Source organism: Alligator mississippiensis, chromosome 7 (genome assembly GCF_030867095.1).
Source record: "Alligator mississippiensis isolate rAllMis1 chromosome 7, rAllMis1, whole genome shotgun sequence".
In the NCBI taxonomy this organism is placed as follows: Eukaryota; Metazoa; Chordata; order Crocodylia; family Alligatoridae; genus Alligator; species Alligator mississippiensis.
In genome coordinates, this window is record NC_081830.1 from 21700346 (window position 1) to 21719382 (window position 19037).

At 49.7% G+C, this 19037-nt stretch overlaps 2 protein-coding genes and 1 long non-coding RNA gene across 9 annotated transcripts in view; 2 read left to right on the forward strand and 1 right to left on the reverse strand.

The window, feature by feature from the left end:
• The window catches only part of SLC39A14 (solute carrier family 39 member 14), a 30293-nt gene extending 20097 nt beyond the window's left edge, over positions 1-10196 (forward strand). For all 6 annotated transcript variants that reach the window (XM_059730711.1, XM_059730715.1, XM_059730716.1 and 3 more), the window contains 6 exons: positions 1039-1208; positions 2406-2528; positions 3585-3770; positions 3931-4138; positions 4977-5161; positions 5988-10196. In XM_059730711.1, coding sequence (XP_059586694.1) covers positions 1039-1208; positions 2406-2528; positions 3585-3770; positions 3931-4138; positions 4977-5161; positions 5988-6134 — 1019 coding nt within the window. In that variant the 3' untranslated portion in view covers positions 6135-10196. The remainder of the gene's footprint in view (positions 1-1038; positions 1209-2405; positions 2529-3584; positions 3771-3930; positions 4139-4976; positions 5162-5987) is intronic.
• LOC109284154 (uncharacterized) lies at positions 9967-11169 on the reverse strand. Its single transcript, XR_009463394.1, has 2 exons — positions 11019-11169; positions 9967-10590 (listed from the first exon to the last, which is right to left on the reverse strand). It is a non-coding gene; the product is annotated as an uncharacterized LOC109284154 (long non-coding RNA).
• Positions 11170-11304: 135 nt separating this feature from the next.
• PPP3CC (protein phosphatase 3 catalytic subunit gamma) overlaps positions 11305-19037 on the forward strand; it is a 47903-nt gene continuing 40170 nt past the window's right edge. The window contains exon 1 of one of the 2 annotated variants that reach the window (XM_006263894.4): positions 11305-11458. In XM_006263894.4, coding sequence (XP_006263956.1) covers positions 11407-11458 — 52 coding nt within the window. In that variant the 5' untranslated portion in view covers positions 11305-11406. The remainder of the gene's footprint in view (positions 11459-19037) is intronic. The other variant, XM_059730720.1, reaches the window with a different exon arrangement.

Genomic DNA, 19037 nt, shown 5'->3' on the forward strand with positions numbered 1-19037 from the left:
CCAACTCCTCTGTTCTGTCCTGGAGCAATCCCAGGCTTGCTTTGACCTTGTTGGGTGCATGTGCCATGTGCTCTGTTGCTTGACCATGGCAGATTGATGTGTCTCATCTTACATGTGTGCTGCTCTCAGTGCCAGTTTCAGCCTCTGCCTGCTGGCAAGGCGGGGATGGAAGACTACAGTGTTGGGGCTTGTTCCACTTGGCTCCTTGCAAGATAAAGCAAAGCTCCCAGCCCTGATGGTCCTCCTCCTGCCCCAGGGACACTTGCAGTGTCCTGTGCTGGCAGCAACTTTTCATGGATCTGACCCAGAGTCTGCGTGCCCCCAGCTTGTGGGTATTTTTCAGCTCCAGAACTGCAGTGTTATTATATGCTTTAAAAAAGGAACAAAATGGTTCACTTCCTGATCTGATGGGAACTGGAAATAACTACATACACTCCACCCCCATGGGGATGTCCCCTGTCCCTTGCCACAAGCCTGTCTAACCTGCGCTGACCCACTGGGCTGGAAGGGCCTTGCACAGCCCAGCCAGAGCATCATACTGCACTGGGAGTGCCCAAGTGAAGTGAGCAGGTGCCGGAGGGAGCACAAGAGCATGATGAGGGTGGAGTGTATGAGATGCTAGGAGGAAAACTGGTGTCCTATTCTGTGCTGAAACTCTGACACAAGTCCCCAGTGAGGCTGTGACCTCCTGGAAATGGTCTGCAGGTGCAGGGAGCTGATACTGGAGGGTTCTGACTAAATTCCAAGAGAATCTGTTTCGAGATGCTCTTGAGGTAGCTGGCCCACAAGTCTCTGTGGGATGCTGGCTGCGGGGCAGAGTGACAGAGTTCCAGCTCCAGTGGGTACCAGGTTTGCCTTCCTGCTTCCTGAAACCAGTTGCAGATTGATACAAAATCACTAATAAATGTCCCCTTTTCTTCTCCCTCTTCCCCCCTTCTTTCTTCATCTCTCTCTCTCTCTCTCCCCTGTTATTCCTTTTTGCTCTCCTGTGTTGATTGCCCTGGGATCTCTGGGGTGGGCTTGGCACACACGCTGCAGTCTGGGGTTACGGTTTCCTGTGCGTGACCGTCATCTCCCTCTGCTCCCTGGTGGGGGCCAGCGTGGTGCCCTTCATGAAGAAGACCTTTTACAAGCGGCTGCTCCTTTACTTCATAGCTCTGGCAATTGGTACTCTCTACTCCAACGCCCTCTTCCAGCTCATCCCTGAGGTATGGTGCGGGCCTTCGGGTCTGTCTCGTGTGTGTGTGTGTGTGTCTGTCTCTGCACGGTGGCCTTAGAAAGGGGAACCCAGTGCAGCTGGAAGGGAGCCCTGAATGAAAACTATATGCAGAGCGAGGTGCAGCCAGACTGGGTTTATGAGGCTGGAAACATTTAGGCAAATCTGGGGCACATCTGTCCACCTTAGTGTCCCCACCTGTTAAATGGCATTGATACCACTTGCCTGCCTGTCAGAGGAAGGGGACTGGCTCTGCTCTGAGGATCTCAGTCTCAGGTGTTCTCAAGTCATGTAAAGAAAATGGCTTGGGAGGGAACTAAGCTGGGCCAAAACAAGAGTAAAGATGAAAGAAAACCCTGTGATGAGGGCTCTTAGGTCCCTGGCATCTCTGCCAGCCCTCTCTGTATGCACTCCAAGATGTTGTTCTGGGGCCAAGGCAGCTTTCTAAGGGAGAAGTGACTTGGACAATCTGGGCCTGGAGTTAAGGCCAGTGGCCCTATTGAATCCTTACTTCATGCTATAAACTTTGCAGAAGGCACCTTTTATACAAGTCAGAAATAAATACGCTGAGAGGGGTGTGATTAAATCTGTCCAGTAAACCCCTGCTCAGCTGCCTGATAGAGGTGGGTTTTAGCTCTGTAGGCTTATAGAAGCTGTGCAGCTGCTCCTCTAGTTGCTGTGTACTCAGAGGAGAGGAGAAGCCGCTTTACTGATGCCTTCTGGGAGTAGGCTTTTGGCAAACAAGACCTAAATGGCCCCCCCAGATGTTTTACATGTGCCACAGTGGCGGGGGATGGACCATGACTTCAGAAGGCAACCACCACCAAGCTGCCAAGGAGTTTTTTCTTTATATGCCATTAGCCTGTGGAATTCACACCCACAGGATGTCCAGACCAGTAGCCAAACTTTAGAGAGATGAGACAGATGATCACGAGTGGCAGTGATGGTAACAGCTCTCACACCTTGGGGCCTGAGCTGATTTCCATCAAGAAGATTTTCTCTTCCAGTCTGAGAGAGCATTTTCCAACTAGGTGCCGTCAGTTGATGTTCTCCAGGCCTGGTGGAGCAAGGGCCAAATGAAGCAGTCTTTTGCAACAGGAGACCCTAGAGCAAAGAGGGAGGGAAGTGAGGGGTTGCTGAGGTCCACATTTCTTAAACTCTTCTCTGTTTTCCCTCTCCCTGCCTACAGGCCTTTGGGTTCAACCCACAGGAGGATTACTATGTCCCCAAATCTGCTGTGGTCTTTGGAGGCTTTTACCTGTTCTTCTTCACAGAGAAAATCTTGAAGATGCTTCTCAAGCAGAAAGATGAGGTAAGGTGGAGCTGGGGTAGCAGCTGGGAGTGCTCCAGACCATGCTTTTGGCAAGATGGTGCTGCCATTTTCAACCATCCCTCCTTGACCCTGTGATATCTGAAGTGGTAGGGGGCATGTGAACCAAGAGATAGGTGTCCTCCTGTTCCCCATCTGCCCTGAAGGCTGGGTCACCTGGAAAGATGCTCCTAGCCCCTCTTACCTGATTGGGGATATGAAGCCAAATGTGGCAGCTGACAGCCAGACCATGCTGCAGTGCAGTCCTGATAGATCATCCTTGAGTTTGTCGAGCCAGGGAGGGTTATTATTTCAAATGGGTACTTCCAATAACTGGTAGATGGGGCTATAAGTGGGCTTTGTGCACTGCATCAGGGAGGGCTCTTTGTCAGGGTGGACCTGGTATCCAATAGCAGAGGAGTTGCTGGGCTGGTGGAGGAGCTGACACTTGGATGAAAGGCTGATCTGGGAACCTGGCCCCTTATGCTTGCAGGCAGCACTCCAGGTAAGAGGCTGGCTGTTTGCAGCCTCGTGTCATCATTGAGTTCCATTTCAAGTCATGGTTAACTCGATGGCCAAGCCCATAAGCATGCTCAAACCTCTCTGACATCTGAGTGGAAACACAGACTTGCCTGAGACCACCCTGGAGCATCTGAAGGGGAGCTGGTAAAACTCTGCACATCCCCCTCTTAAGTCCCTTGGCAATTTTGACTGCATGCCAGATTGCCTACCTGACCTGAGCTGCTTGATGTTATGGTGAACAGCTAAGTGCTGCTCCAGAGGCAGCTGCAGTACCCTGTGTGTGTGAGGAGATGTGGGCAAAGAGCCTTGGAATGATGGACACTGTGGAAATGTACAGTTATGACAGGTTTGAATAGCTGCTCTCTCATTTCCTAGCAGATTTAACCTTCATAATTGGTTGGGTTTGGCATCAGCCTCTGTACCAGGTTTCCTGTTGGTACTGGGTTGGGGTGGGGGAAGCTAAAATAATCAACATGCCTCAGGTACTTCTGAGCTGGAACCCAGCAGCTCATGCCTAACAATCTCTCTGCCCCCTAGCACCACCATGGGCATAGCCACTACAGCCCTGAGAGCCTCCCCTCCAAGAAGGATCAGGAAGAGGGAGTGACTGAGAAGCTGCAGAACGGGGACCTGGATCATATGATTCCTCACGGGAACAGTGAACTGGAGTGCAAGTCCCAGGCTGGGGATGAGAAGGTCATTGTGAGCTCTCTGTCTGTCCAGGTGGGTGTGTTGCTGGCAGAAGGCCTTGGGGTAGTTGTTAGGAATAGGCCTGCATCCAGACAGGGGCGGTGAGGCCACTGGACCTGTAGGAGTATGGGTTGCATTGGGAAGGTTCAGTGCTAAACTACCCTTCCCATATCCTTCTGCTGCTGCCTTGCAGGACCTGCAGGCATCTCAGAGCGCATGCTACTGGCTGAAGGGGGTGCGCTACTCAGACATTGGTACACTGGCGTGGATGATCACCCTGAGCGACGGCCTGCACAACTTCATTGATGGCCTAGCTATTGGCGCCTCCTTCACAGTGTCCGTCTTCCAAGGCATCAGCACCTCTGTGGCTATCCTCTGCGAGGAGTTCCCACACGAGCTGGGTATGTGGCCCTTGGGCTGTGGCCTCCAAACCCATTTATGATGGTCAGGCCTGCTCTCAAGGGAAGAACCTTAGCATGTGCTTTACTTGAACCAAGTTCTCTGCTTCCTTTTCCACCTCTCACAAAATGCATTGACTCATCAGTCACTTCAAGAAACACGGGTGGCTAGGAAGTTAATTGAAATTGAGTGCTGGTGAGAAATGAGCTAGTAAATGACAAGGAGTTCATCTGCAAGCTAAAATAATGGAGGAATATGATGTCTGTGATTAAACTTAAATCAAGTGCCTTGGGAAGGCACTTCCCATGTGCTGCTTGGGAGGGGGAGGTAGGAGGGGAGTTTTGAAGCTTCCCCCAGTTGCCTAGCAAATCAGCAGAGCTATTATGCTGCTAAGTTTTGGTGCTTGGGCAGTAAGTTTTAGTTTTTGTAGAGTTAACTGCCTTGGCATGGCTGGCTGCCACCCTGCCGTTTGGGCAGTTTGGGACTGAGATGAGCCCACTGGGCTGGGAGTTAAGAGACTTGGCTTTGCCACCAACTCAGTGACCCTGGGTCTGTCTGTTCCTCTTCCCATGAAGGAGAATACTGCTACCTGACTCTGCTTTCAAAGCGCATAGAGATGAGTGGTTGGACAGTGCTACATAAGGTCTTCATTCCATAAAGTGGTTAAGCATGTGGGTGAGTTGGCTGCAACTAGCCAACTCAGCCCCTCATTCATTAAGACTGAGTTGCTGTCCTCCCTTGATGTTCACAGGCAGGAGGTTGCTGAGGCACCTGCCTTGATGCTCGTGTGATTGTCTGTCTCCTTCTCCCCTCATTTGCTCTTGCTCCCTCCACATGCAGGTGACTTTGTCATCCTGCTGAACGCTGGCATGACGATCCAGCAGGCACTCTTCTTCAACTTCATCTCGGCCTGCTGCTGCTACCTGGGGCTCGCCTTTGGGATTTTGGCCGGCAGCCACTTCTCTGCCAACTGGATCTTTGCTCTGGCTGGCGGGATGTTCCTCTACATTGCACTAGCCGATATGGTAAATCCCAAGTCATCAGGTGCGGGGTCGGAACCATGCAGCAGAGTCTTCTTTAGCGGCCACTGGAAGGTTGCGCTTTTAGGTTGCTGGACACCTATGGAGTGTGTAGCAAGCCCTTCCTTAGGATTATTCTTCCACTGCAGGGTCCTGAGGACACAGGGCTGTGGGAGCTACAAGAACATGGCTGAACTTGGCAACGCCATATCCTGCAAACCAGGGTCTGCCCCTACTCTTGAGAGTGGTACTGGAAGGTGACCTTCATGGGTCACTTAGACATCCAGAAAAGATGCTGCTGGTGGCTGTTGTTTCACACTGACTTTGTGTCCTCACCTGACGCATAGGGGATTCTAACCCAGGGGAACTGCTGGTTTTTCAGTGCAGCTCTAAAGTCAAGGTCTTGCCACCCTTGACCTTGACAACCTGCATGGCATCCTCCAGAGGAGTTAGGGCCCTGCTGTGGCCATGCTTTAGTCCTAAGAGGTTGGATATGATTGAGTCTAGCTCTCTGTTTTGGTGGGTACAGGGCTGAAACAGTTGCGAAGAACTGCTTTGTGGTGGGCTAAGTCCTCCTTGTAGAAATGTGTTTCGGTGCGTGTCTCCCTATTGCCTCTTCTGTTCTGGGATGCAGTGTGGGAAGGGCAGGCTGCTCCATGCATCAATGATCCAGGGCCTGGTGGTCGTAAATAGCCTTGTGGGAATTTAACAGTTGGGGATGGACCAGAGGGTGCAGTGCAGAACCCATTGGGTGCCAGTTCCCAGGCTGATGGGTCAGGGTTAGGGAGAGGAATTCCAGGCATTTAACGGTTTCTGTTTCTCCTTCCTTCAGTTCCCTGAAATGAATGAAGTGAGCCGGGAGGATGAGCAGAACGGTAGCGCCCTCATCGCCTTCGCCATCCAGAATGCGGGGCTGCTGACTGGGTTTGCCATCATGGTGCTGCTTACCATGTACTCGGGCCAGATCCAATTAGGGTAGGGATGGGCCTGGCACAAAGAGCATCTTCAGCTGCAAACATAGGGACTGACCGGACCATTGCGGGGCATGGGCATCGCACAGCACTGCAGAAACAGAGGCATTGCTATTGAAACTATTCCATAGACTACGTATCGCTTAGTGAAGGGACTCTACCCGAGCACCTTGCTGTAGAACTAAACTGACCCAAGGACCCGTTCCCAGCATAGTATCCCTTCCCCTCCTCTCCTGGCATCAGAAGGACTCCTGGGATGGATGGGAGTGAGAATCAGAACAGACTTGCTGGCTCCTTTGGCTGCCTCATCTCCTACTGTGGACATGCTGCATTCCTCCCCTCCTGCTGGAGCAGCCACAGAAGGGGATCGGATAGATCATCAGCACCGGATATGAGGCTGCCTCCCCCAAGCTGATGCTTGGAGCTGTCCATCTGCAGGCAGTGGAAATGTGGGGTTTGGGAGTCGGGACAGAGGGTGGTCTTAGGACAGCTTCACTGTCATTGACAGCCTCTAGCGCTCCACTTACACAGGAGGCAGCTTCTTTTTCCCAAAGATCCATGTCCCCACTGGTCCACAGAGCTGTGCTGTCCAAGCAGGCTGTTTGCAGGATTCACTGGGCTGGAGGATTGCTGTGGGGGACAAAGCTGACGGGTCCAGGCAAATGGCTTGTGATGAGAGGAGGAGCAAGTTTCCTGCAGTTATGCTGGAATCCACCCTTCTCTGGCATAGTGTTAGGTACTGGCCTGGCCAGGCCACTGTGGCCTCAAGGCTAGACATCTTGCTCATCACAGCTATTGTTGCTTTGGTTTCTTTCTGCTGTCTGTCCAATCCTCACTGCACTGAGTTTCCTGGAAGAAGGGGCACTGTGTTGACATGTGGTCAGACTGGCTTTGGGAAGAGGCATGCTGCTTCCTTGGGGGCATAGGAAACTAGACAAGTAGCATCTGCAGGTCAGAGTTATGATAACAAATGTTTCTGGGGTGGGAGGTGCTGTGGGGAGGAAGAAAAACCAGATGCTGCCACCTCCCCTGACTTCCCACTGCCAAGAGAAATAGTCCAGGGACCCTTGGATCACATTTTGTGGACCTGGGGGAGTGGGGAAAACAAGGGGCAGCTGTGCTCTGATGCAAAGATACTGTAAAACCTCACTATTGCAGAGTTGGCTTCTCTGAGCTGTGGGGCAGGTAGGAGGGTTGGGAGCATGTCCCTTGGTGCTGGTCACCAGAGGCATGACAAGTTCACGGTGTTGCTTGGAGTTGTGCATTTTAGTTTAAATAGACACCACTGCAGAGTGGCAGAGGGAAGGCTGGGGGGGTTGAGATGCTGCAGTCATCAGAACTCGTGCTTCCAGGATGGCAGGGGCATGGGATTCGAGCCCAGCCTTGGGGGCTGTGGGAGGGATGAAATGTGTTTTAAGGCATTGCCCAGCTGCCTGCCTTTGGGCTGGCTTTTCCCAGGTTCACTAGGTGAACTGATATATTATCATATTGATAACGTTGTCCTCATCAGCCTGGGTGGGGAACGAGGCTGCTCTCACTGCCTCGACCCACCCCCATCAGTTGATTCTGCACCCTGTAGCTGTGAATTTGTGGCTTTGTGAGCAAAGTGACTTGAGGCAGGATATCTTAATGGGCAGAGCGCTGGACTGTCTCGTATACATGGGGTCTATCTCTAGGTATGCTGCTGGCCCGCTGGGTGATCTTGGGGTAGTCACTACAGTGCCTCTTGCCTCAGTTTCCCCTCTTGCTAAGTGGGGAAAATAATACTGGCATCCTTTGTGCTGTGTATGGGATTTACTGAGGAAAAGCATTAAAGAGGATCCTGGTATTATTACTCTGAGGCAGGCAGAGAGTTTGCTGCCAATCTGTTCAGGTGTTCCCTGCTACCTGGATGGCTTTGTTCTGTATGTCGAGGGACAGGTGTTGTCCAGTCACTCATCTAGCAAGCAGTCAGCAATGCATCAAACTGCATCGCCTCCATCATCTTGTCTTCAGTGCAGAGCCTGAGCAGGAGCTCTTGTCCATGTTTCCTCCTCCTTCCTGCCATCAGATGGAAGCTGAGGCTCTGTCTGCTCATCATACCCCAGGTCTTGACCGCATTACAGCTCACAGGCACAGGCCTCCCTTTTCCTGAGCTAGCCAAGGGGACATAGAGGGGCAAGCTGAAGTTGCAGGGACTAAAGGGATAGGAGATCCAGGTCTTCTGGATATATCCTGGTGCAGGCACTGTGCTTCCAGCAGGACTGTGACTTGTCAGCCGTTCGCCCTGCAATAACCGTGCCCTCTGACTTGCTCAGGTAATTGTTGAACATCTTTCCCTTTCTCCAGCGGTTGACATAAAAAGCCCTTTGACCCCCTGGCTTCTCCATTTCCCATTAGAATATAACACTGCCATTGGTCCCACAGGCCCAAAGAGCTGGAGTTTTTCTAGGCCAATAAACGAGCCTACCCCTTACCTGAATTTGGTTTCTAAGACGCAGGTCCAAAGCAGGTCAGCATCTGTATCTTGAATTCCATTCGCATCCGAATCACTATCTGCTGTAGAGGCCAGCCATCTGTCCCATCCCACCAGCTTAACCACTTTACCAGGCAGAGGCAGCTGAGTGAAGTGTGCATGCCCCAATCCTGACCCTTGCCCTGGCCTCGCGTGCACGTGTAGGAAGGTGGAGGTTGCAATAGAACCCTGCAACACCCTTTGTAACTGGGCTGTGTGTCTTTGCTCATTGCCTGGAGGAAATCCTTGTCCAGTGCTTCTCCTGTAGGTTTTATCACCTACAGCCAATTGGTTGATATCACCTTTTTGCAGGACCTCAGAAGCAAATGCTTTAAAAAGATTGGCCCTGTTAGGGACACCTCGAGACAAACCCTCCAGTGGAGATTGTTTTGCAAAACCCATCCTTGACCTGTTCATCAGTGGGTTTTAATAAGGGCCTCTGGGTGCTGTAGTATGTTCTTTCCAGGATCAAAACTCCAAGGTGGGGTTCCTGCTACCCAGTTTGAGGGGAGAAAGAAATTGGGTTGGTGCTGTGATTCATAGAGGTCACTGATGGTCAGGATGGGACCTGTCTTCAACCAAGCGACTGAGGAAGCAGCCAGCTTCTAAGAACAGTACAAAGGGGAACTGCCCTTGCTCATGGCACAAAGAGCATATGCTGTGGGGGGTGAGAGCTGCAGCCCTGTTTCTGAATTGACAGCGTCTTTAAACCCCTTTTTTTTTTTTTTTAAGGGGTGAGGACTAAGTTACCCATTTTCTCCCAAGGAAGTGCTTGGAAAGCACCACCCAGTGTATTCCATACAGAAGACTACTGCTTTTTAGCACTGCCAAGGCTAGTCCAACTTTGACGAGGATGGTTTAGCAATAGGCAAAAGAGAGTACTTTGCACCTCTGCCTCTCCTGTAGGAAGGATCCCCAATTCAGAAATGGTTGTAAAGAAGGACTAGAAGTGCAGCTGACTTCTAGGTGGTAGAAAGCCTGGTCAAGAGCTGTTTAACCTCCTTTGGGCTGTTACAAGCCTTTAAAAAAAAGGGACAGGGATCTCCAGTCTCTTTTTTTTTTGTCTAGATCCCTTCCAAGTGTTCTTGGCAGCTGAGTTGATTCAGAAGCTTGCAACCTGGAAATTGAGAGAGGTTGCTCATGAAGCAAAGCTCTTAATGAAAACACAAATTCTTTTAGAGAGTTCCCTGTGATATCCTTTCAAAAAGATTCTCCAAGCTTGTAGTAGTAGGTTTTGGGGGATGCAGGTAACCAATGCATGCACTTACAGGGGTGCTGGAAGGGGACATTATCTGCTTTTAACTCATGGGATGGTCCAAACCTTTTTTCTTTTTCTTTTTTTTGGGGGGGGGGGGGGCGGTGATGAGAGAGGAAACTGCCATCTGAGTTTGTGTGGGGTTTCTCCATATTTCCCTTTACATGTCTGATTAGAAGTTCAAGTTCCATCTCAGTATTTTAATAACTCAGGTGTTGTAAGAAATACTTGTTGAAATCAAGAGCATAACTTATGTCCATGTGAACTGTAAAGTTATTTGTAAAATGCCACAAATAAACTATATTCTATGATGATAGAGAATGGCACGCCTGTTTTTGCGTGGGACCAAATGCTGAAGGCTGGGGCTTGCTGCAGTGTGATCTGTCCAGCTTGTGTAAGAGTTTCCCTGGGGAACAGACTGAAGTTCCATTTCATAAATATTTTTAAAATTTAACTTGGGAGGTTTGAGCGTGGTGAGACAGGAGTATTCCCATAGGAGCAGAAGGCTGGGCTGGGTGATGTAATAGGGCTTTTCCACTGTGGTTGGCTATAGGAAACCCCTGCCAGGTGCAGTATGGCATGTTCGTCAGAAGATGGCACTGATGCCCACTGCTGTACCAATCTGATCTGGAGGTCTGGGTCTCTGCTGCCCTTATCTGGGTAGTCTTCACAGTGTTTCCCTTCTTAAAAGGGTTTCTTCCAGTAGTAATGCATCCTGCAGAGAGAGAGAGAGAGAGGTATAGGTTGTAGCTGTGTTGGTCTAAGGACACAGGCAGACAAGGTTCTTTGGGTAAATTAGATATTTTGTATTAGACCAGCTCAAATCGTTGGAAAAAAAATCTTCCCCCCCAATTTTTCCAACGATTTGAATTGGTCTAATAAAGGATATCAGATTTACCCAACGAACCATATCTTGCAGGGAGAGGCGGCTGCTTTTTTTTCAGGGATCAGGGCTTCCCCAAAAGGCCTTCAGGGTGCATCGTGTTATTGCCTACTGCTCCCAAGCGGAGTCTGGTGCAGGGTGGCATTTTGCATGCTCCTGCTTTTAGCAGGGAAACACTGCGGGTTGCAAGCCCATGTCAGCCGCCCTCCCCAGTTCGGGCAGGGAAACCCCTTCCCTGAAGCTATATTCAGCTGACAAACCCCAGAGAAGGGGACAAGAGGCGCGACGGGGAGAGCCACCCCTGCCCCTAACCCAGGGGCGCCAGGACCAGGGGGTGGAGAGCAACTCCCTGCATCTGGTCATGTGGCCTCCCGGAGCAGCCCGCACTGCGCCTGCGCCAGTTGGGACTATTTCCCCCCCACCCTCCTTCCCGTCCCTCCCCCATCCTGGCGCAGGCGCAGAGCACGGGGCTGGGCGCGCCTGCGCTCTGGTGGGCGCGGGCGGGTGGCGCATGCGCGCTGGCAGTGCGGGGCGGGGCGTGGGCGGAGGTGGCGGCGTGGGGCGGGGAGAGCCCAGAGCCGCCGCCGCCGCCGCCGCCCGGGAACCGAGCGCAGCCGCCGCGGCCTGTTCCGCCGGGGAGGCGGCACCATGTCCGGGCGCGGCCACCACAAGCTGCCCACGACCGAGCGCATCGTCAAGGGTGAGGGGGGGCGGCCGTTGGGGGAGAGGGGCGCTGCACCCCCCCCCTTTGTCGGGGAGGGGGGGCACGCGGACTGCCCGGGGAGGGCCTTCCCTGCTGCATGGGTGGGGGGCGTCCTGTGCTGCATGGGAGGCTCCCCACTATGGGGGGTTTCCCTTGGGGGGGCATCCTACTGCTGTGCTGTCGCGGGGGTGCCCCCTGCCTGGCTCAGGCCCGAGGCAGAGGCCGGAGTTAGGTGCAGGGGTCGCTTGTGGGGTGCTGCTCTGTGTCCCCCCACCCCCAGCTGTCTCTCCCGGTGTCAGCGACCAGGGCAAAGGTCGGGGCCGAGTCCTGCCCTGCCGGCCGGCCGGGAGTGCCGGAGCTGCTGCCCGCCTGCGGACTCGTGTCCAGCGCTGGTCCGGGGGGGCTCCCTGCTGGTCCAGCTTCAGCTGGCCGCTGGCCGAGGAGAGCCGGGGTGTTTCCACGAGCTGTTCGGCAGCCGTGTGACGCGCGGGTCCCCAAGTGGCCGGAGCGAGTGGCAGGCGGTCTCCCCCCCAAAGTAGCGGGCGGGCGCTCGCGTGGAGGTTGGCCTTGTTCAGAGAAGGTAATGTCAATGCAGCCATTATGATTCAGCTGAGTCTTACTGTATCGGTCCCACCCGTGCTTACGTTGTGGCTGAGCTGCTCGACCCCTTTCTGTGCGATCTGTGGAGCGACGGGGGGCTGGGATTGATGCCCTGATCCCCATGCAGGCAGCAAAAGGGCTCAGCGGCGGGGCAGGCCTGTGTCTGGGAGTGGCCTTTGGCAGTTAGTGCCCAGCCAGGTGGGGCTCGGGCATGTGTAGCGTTGGCTGGAGCTGAAAGGGAGACGGCATCATCGTTCGCTACACAAATGCATGCCTGCAGCGTGTCATGCGGCAGAGGTTAGCCTCAGGAGGCTGCTCTCTACTACTGGCTGTAGAGAGCTGTGGTTATGGATGTCTTCTGGACTTGGGAAGGCTACAGATAGCTTCCCCTAGGAAAGCTTTTGGCCGTGTGTGAATTGGCTTTGAAACCCTTTGGGAGGAATCTTAAAATGCCTCACTAGAAGTGGTATTTAAAGGTGATGGCATTGCTTGGGATATGTATGGTTGAAATGGGAAGAGAAACCTTCTAATTTGCTTTCATATCTGCAGCTTAATTGTTGATCTGAATAAAGCCTGACGTATTGACATTTCCAGAGTGCTGTTGGAACATTATTTCTTTATTTTAACTATCAGGACTACAGCGTTTCTAACTGCTTCAAACGTTATTGGTTTAAATTTGTGCATCTTCAATTGCTGTCTTGCACAGGGCCCCATGCATTATGGGTGCCAGCGAATACAAATAGTAAGTAGTTTGACATGCAACCCACTGTCTGTTTTATGCAAAATGTTTCTTTACGTATATAGTAATAGACTGGGCAGGGCCAGGAGCACATCTCTAGGGAAGCTGTCAAGACATTACTCTGAGCAGAATCGTTCAACTTTTAACGTAGGTGGAGTTTTGCATGCTTGTTTCTGAAAGGGCCTGGCCTAAATTAGAGACCCAAAGTTTATGAAGCGTAATAAACCCTTCAGGGATGGGCGAATGTGAAGCCTTGGTCAGGAATAGACCCCTTGAAATGGGGTTTGTGCTGAAATCACTCGTTGTTGCCCATAGTCACAGCCTCAACAGTAAGGTTAAGAATTGGGAGGACCACAGGGTTGATCTGCATCTCACACCTAGCTGTGGGTACCCCAGGGCAGAGATGAGGCAGTATTGGCAGGGAATTGAGATCTTTACTACTTCCCTGGGTAAATGGGTCTCTAGTCTTCAAAGAAATGTCTTGGAAAGGCTAAGTCATTGACTAACCTTATACACCGAGGCAGTTGCTTCATTCTGTAAAAAATAAACCATGACTTTAGGGTGTAAAATACACTCTGATGGAAGCAGTGGTGACATCAGAAATAGTTATCTATGGTGGGCATTCAGATTAACACATCCTTTCCCGAGTTACATGCTGATGACTGCATTGGACTGGAGAGCAGCGCTTTGGCTTCTTGCACAAACAGACCTCTTCAGTACCAATACCCAGATTCTCCTTAAACGCTTTGCTGGGCCAGGGCAAAGAACCCAGAGACTGCTCCCTAGCTGTGTGAGTTTTTCAGAAACTAAATATCCTAGTGTTGCAATTCTGGCCAATAACAGAGCGGACTGGCATTGCTAGATTCTGGCACTGCCTCATTTGGCAACGGTCACTACTTCAAGTTTCTCAGTAATCAGTGTAGGGTGTCAGCATATCCACTAGTTTTCAATCGTTCTGAGAGACAGGGAAGCATTTTCGCTGTTTCTAACAGCATATTCCATTTCTGCGCGTGTTGAAGAAGGGCGTAATATACTTAATTGCATAATGTGAGCATCAGCGATCTGCATATCGGCTAAGTGCATAAACCACATAAGTGCATAGTTGCTCTTCAGCCCGACTGTCCACTTTGTAAGGTAATCACTCGCTTTACAGGCATAATTAGTGAAACTGCCTAGCAACTGGCAGTTTCAAGGTTTATAAAGCACACTTGAACTGACTGGGTGCTGTCACTTCTAAAGACCTTGAGAGTGGTGAGTTCAAGACCCATCTCTGCCATGTCGGCTCTTGATCAACCTTCTTGGCCTGTTAATTCAAGGCTGCTATTAGAGGCATTAGGTGCTCTTAAGAGACAAGGGAAGGAGCTATAACGAGGTGCCAAAGCTTAGTTCAGGCTATTCCTGTAGCTAATGAGCATTGTTTGCATTTAGTTAGGGGAAGTGCATCCCCTTGGTAAGCGTATAGCCTTCCTCAATCCAGAGGCTTTGCACTTTTAAACAGAGTACGCTAAAGATTGGAGACTGACATGCAGAGAAATGAAATGACTATAAGGCCATGCAATGAATCAGCGCAAAAGCTGGGATTAGCACTGAGCAGGCCATGTATTAGTTGAGACCATATTGCTAAAGATGTGCTGCAGACAAGTATTGTATCATCCTTCAGAACTCAAGGTTGGCTTCTCTCTCCTCCGCACGTTAGAGATTTTCAGACTCAGCTGCATATCTAGCCTTGTGCTATTAGGATAACCACTTAAAAAGAGCGAGTGTAACAGTTCTCCAAATCTTTGCCAGCTCTTGGGCTGCTGATATGTGACGATTCACCCAACAGAATTTGGATAATTTTATCTGGAAATTAAATCATTCTGCAGACTTTTTTTTTTACTTGTTTCGGTAATGTAGTTAGAGGTTTGGGTCTTCCAGATACATTTTGGTGCAAGAGATGATCAAGGTGTCGGGTCACTAATCAAGCCCGATAACAGACAAAGGAAGTGAAAGTTATGTGAAGCCACATTTAAGTAGAATACATGCCTACTATGCATAGCTCATCTATTTCTCTCTGCAGGTCATAGTTTGTGGCAGGGGCAGCTTAGTATGGTATTGTTTTAGAAGGTGTCTCGAGCCATAAGCCTTATTCAGGCAGACTTCCATGAGAAATTTCTTTCTAAGCAAGCCGAACAGACACTGATTTGGCATGTTCAGTGTCCTGGGGCTTTTGACCTGTTCGAGGTTCCTTCAGGTACTTGCAGAATGAAAATGGAGTTAGATAGTTTGCTACTTTAGCTTGTCTGGTGAGGACTTTTATGATGTCATGTACTTCATTAAAAAGCCATAGCTCTTAGATACCTAGATCCACCTCATTCCTAATGCACTGTGTTATTGCTGTTGGACAGTTGAATAGCCAGCGTTATAAAGCTACTTCCTCATTTGAGGTGGACTCCAGGTGCTGTACAGCAATTTCAGAACAAAACACCCAGACAGTCGGACTAGCTTCACAGTGCATACAAAGGGAATAGGAATCCCACAGAGAGACATCTGAAATGCAGGGGAATATTCAAAAGGAAAGAGGGGGAAGGTTTTTATAATGGCTGTCATAATCTTCAACATTCTCTTTTATAAGATATGAACTTAATTGGTTTATCTTGTTAAAGGGTAGCCATTTTATGACTAATAAAGATTCAGTTGAGGGGAAGGAGCTCTTCAGAAAGTGGTTAACAATGGGGACAAAACGGCGAAGACATGTTTGAGGGCAAAGGAGGTGTTGTGACATCTGGGGAGCCCCCAGGCATAGTGCAGATGCAAGCTGGCCTAAGATGCAGCAGTGGGCGTTGCAGGTGATGTCACTGTAGAAATACTTCACTTGATGAGAGTAAGGGTAGACTGGGATGTAGGTGGTCAGATCTGAGTGGATTGGGATGTAGGCGGTGAATCGGAATGGATTGCCCTAGGGCAGAGGATTAGTGAACTGGGAGCTGAGGTCAAGCCAGGTATCAAGCTGAGGGTTGAGACAAGGTCATAGTCAGGGCATGGCATTGGTCAAGTCAGGAGGTTCAAGACTTTAATCTGGGGTCAGGAAGTGGATCAACCTTGCTGTGCCTGGGTTCATCACAGTAAGTATCCAGGTTTCCAGGGTAGTGAGGACTTAACCATGAAATGTTTGAGAAAGCGAGTGTTCCTGAATTGACAGCAGGGGCTTTCTGGCCTGAAAGATATTTCATAGCTCGAGTGGTCTTAAATGTGGTGTGCTTTGAGAAGAGACCTATTGCAGTCTGGCCTTGGACTTTCTGCTGCAGAGCTGTTGCTTGCACTGTCACATCACGTGAGCCTGCATCCAAAAATGCAACAGAAATCAAATACAGCACAGGCTGTGGATATGCCTGGAGAAGCAGGTGCTCCAGCCAGAGTGTGTGCATGGTAGTAAATATCTCCTGTCCAGTCCTATATGTTAGCAACGGCCCCTTCTGTTCATGTGTCTGGTAATCTTTATAGTGTAAACCTTGTGGGAGCCACTCTCCTGTGCCAGGACCCTGCAGCCAAAAACTCTGACTCTTCTGTCTCTGTCATTCTATCCTCTCTCTCATCTGCTCTTCAGCTGAGATTTCGGTGCTGTTACCCCAGTCTGAAATATGGTAGTAATCTTGGTTACTGGATAAAATCATTAGAAATTATTGATAAGGCATCATAGAAATTAAAAAAAAAAAAGATTGGGTTGCAATTGTGCTTTCCTGGAGAACTGGGGATAAAGTTCCAGAATGGCACTGGGCCTTGGAAAGAAAATCCTTGTGCTAATAGCAAGAATTGCTGTTAGCATGTGAATTCTCTGTGTATAATGTGATTTATTTTTCCTCCCCTGCTATCTGGGTATCAGTCTGTGAAAGGTTAATTCCATTCCTTATATTAAGGTCTCTGCTTGCCACTCAGAGACCCAATTCTGTAGCAATCAGAACAAATGAGCTCAAATCAGCCAGGTATTGCACTGAAACAAAAATGCTTAGCATTTTTCATTTAATAAAAAAAGAGAGGTGGCTTGGAAGAAATTCACCACTTCGAGCTGTCATAAAATGTTCAGTGTTTATCTGTGTTATGTTTAGTGAAAGCAGGAAGGCTGCTAGCTTAGGAATCGAGCCTGCAGGAAGTAGGGCAGGGTGCTGGCTTAAAATAGTAATGAAGGCTGGGCCGTTTGTGATGAACAGAGCTATTTAGGTAAATCCCGGAGTCCCGGAGGGGGTTCTGATCTAAAGATATTAGCTTGTAGACCAGTAATTGTCTGGGTTTATCTCTGACTTTTCTTTCCTAGTTTTCAGGCCTTTCCTTTGTGGTCCTTTTACACTTCAGTGAAGACTGCCTTGTGGTGCTGGGCCGACTTACCAGTTGTACAGTGTGTTAATATCTTGCTTGGTAATGGAATTAGACATCGTTAAGCAGTTGGAGCAAGGGAACGGACAATGTGACGGCTATCAGCATTATCCTATAATACAAAACTCTGCTTAAAACCCCTCTTTGATTGTAGCCTGGTGGTCTACTGTTGGCATGCAGGGCTGCTGAGTGAGTCAGGCTTGCATCCTGGGCTCGAACAACCCTAAAACACTTTGAGGAAGAGGGTGATTTCACTGCTTGGTATTGGTGGGGTGTGCAGGATGTCCAGTCTCTAACTAGAAGGCTGGTGGATGGACAGGATAGAAAATAGGAATGGGGTAACCAGGATGCAGAACAAAACTTTATGGATAAATAAAAATACCCAGAGTAGCAGGAGAAGGAAATTGTGCTCTTCGGGTTTTTTTAATTGCTCAGCTCGCAGGGATTGGGAGTGCTGCACTACCTAGATTACACTTCTGACTTCAGGCCTCCTGTCTCAGAAGGGGAAGTCTCACTGGCTTCTCTAGCTGCAGTATCTCCAGCTAGGAAGTTATAATAGGTTCTTGCTGTGTTCCCATTAGTAGCAGAGGTAGATGTGAGTGTAATGTGACCTCCTCCAGCTGGGAGCCTGGGTGTGTTGCTTATACCAGGCTCTTTGGTTTTATTTATCTGAGCTCTAGAAACCTAAAGCAGTCTCTTCATTGCTGATTTTTTTTCCCCTTGCCTTTGTCAGTACCTTAGTTTGCAAGGACATTGATGATGGTTTTGAGACGTAATTTTAAGCCGCCTACGCTCTAAACCAAACAGGGGGAGGTGAGCTAGGATATGCAAGAGAATTATTGCTCTATCATGTAAGACAGGTGATTAGCGAGGAGTTTTCTGCAGTCCTGAATATGATGCCAGCTGCAGTCCTAAAGCAGCTTGTGTGAGTATTTGCTCCTCTTACTATTTCGAGGGGCCGTTCAGTGTTTTTAGGCAGGTGAGGAGTGGTATAATCCAGGATAAAATGCCATTAAAAAGAAGTAGCCGTGATGGCTTGGGAATTATGCAAGAGGCAAGGATTTTGGGGGGGTGCTTTCTCATATTGGGCCAACTGCATGTTGGGAATAAAATTAGACAGGATTTCAAAAGGAAGGCATTTTTCATCATTTGCATTGGAAAATTTGTCTTATTTTATTCCAGCCTCGCAATTTGTTCCATCAAAAGTTATCACCCCCCAAAAATCCTTGCCTTTCTTAAAAAGATAATCCATCTCTTAAAGCTGCCTTCCCCAAATTTGTAACCTGAAGGTTGCCTGGGACTGGTCCCTTAGTGAAGATACCAACAGTGGTGGTGCCTGGTGGCTTTTGTGCCCACAGTACTGGGACTGCACGCTCTACTCCCACTTGCATGTGAAAGGGGCATTTTACAACTGACTGTGAGCTTTTTTTTGGCCAGGGACTGAGTGGAGAATGGTTTGGGCTGTGCCTATGCTGTTACTGGCTCAAGTACTTCCTTTGAAAGTAGTGATTAAATTTAAGTGACTCCAGAAGAGGGATTGTTCATACTTAGGTAGTGGTCTGCAGGTGATCTGCTCTTGTGGATCCTTACCCTATCAACTGCCTGCGATTAGGCCATAAGAATTTTGTCATTTTGTGTCATTTTTATACCTGCTGGTTGAGGACTGCACCGTTCTTGGCCTGCTGACTGTTCTGCAATGGGAAACGCAAGTACTTGCCGTTTTTATTACCGGTACTGCGATCATCTCTTGCTCAATATAAAGAAATGATCATTTTATCACAGACCCGCCGGTTGCATCACAGTCGGCAGAGAAATCTGCTAGGAGCGTTGCTGGATGTGCCTTTGTTTAGGTTTCCCATATGGAACAGGTCAGTTTATGCCTACAGA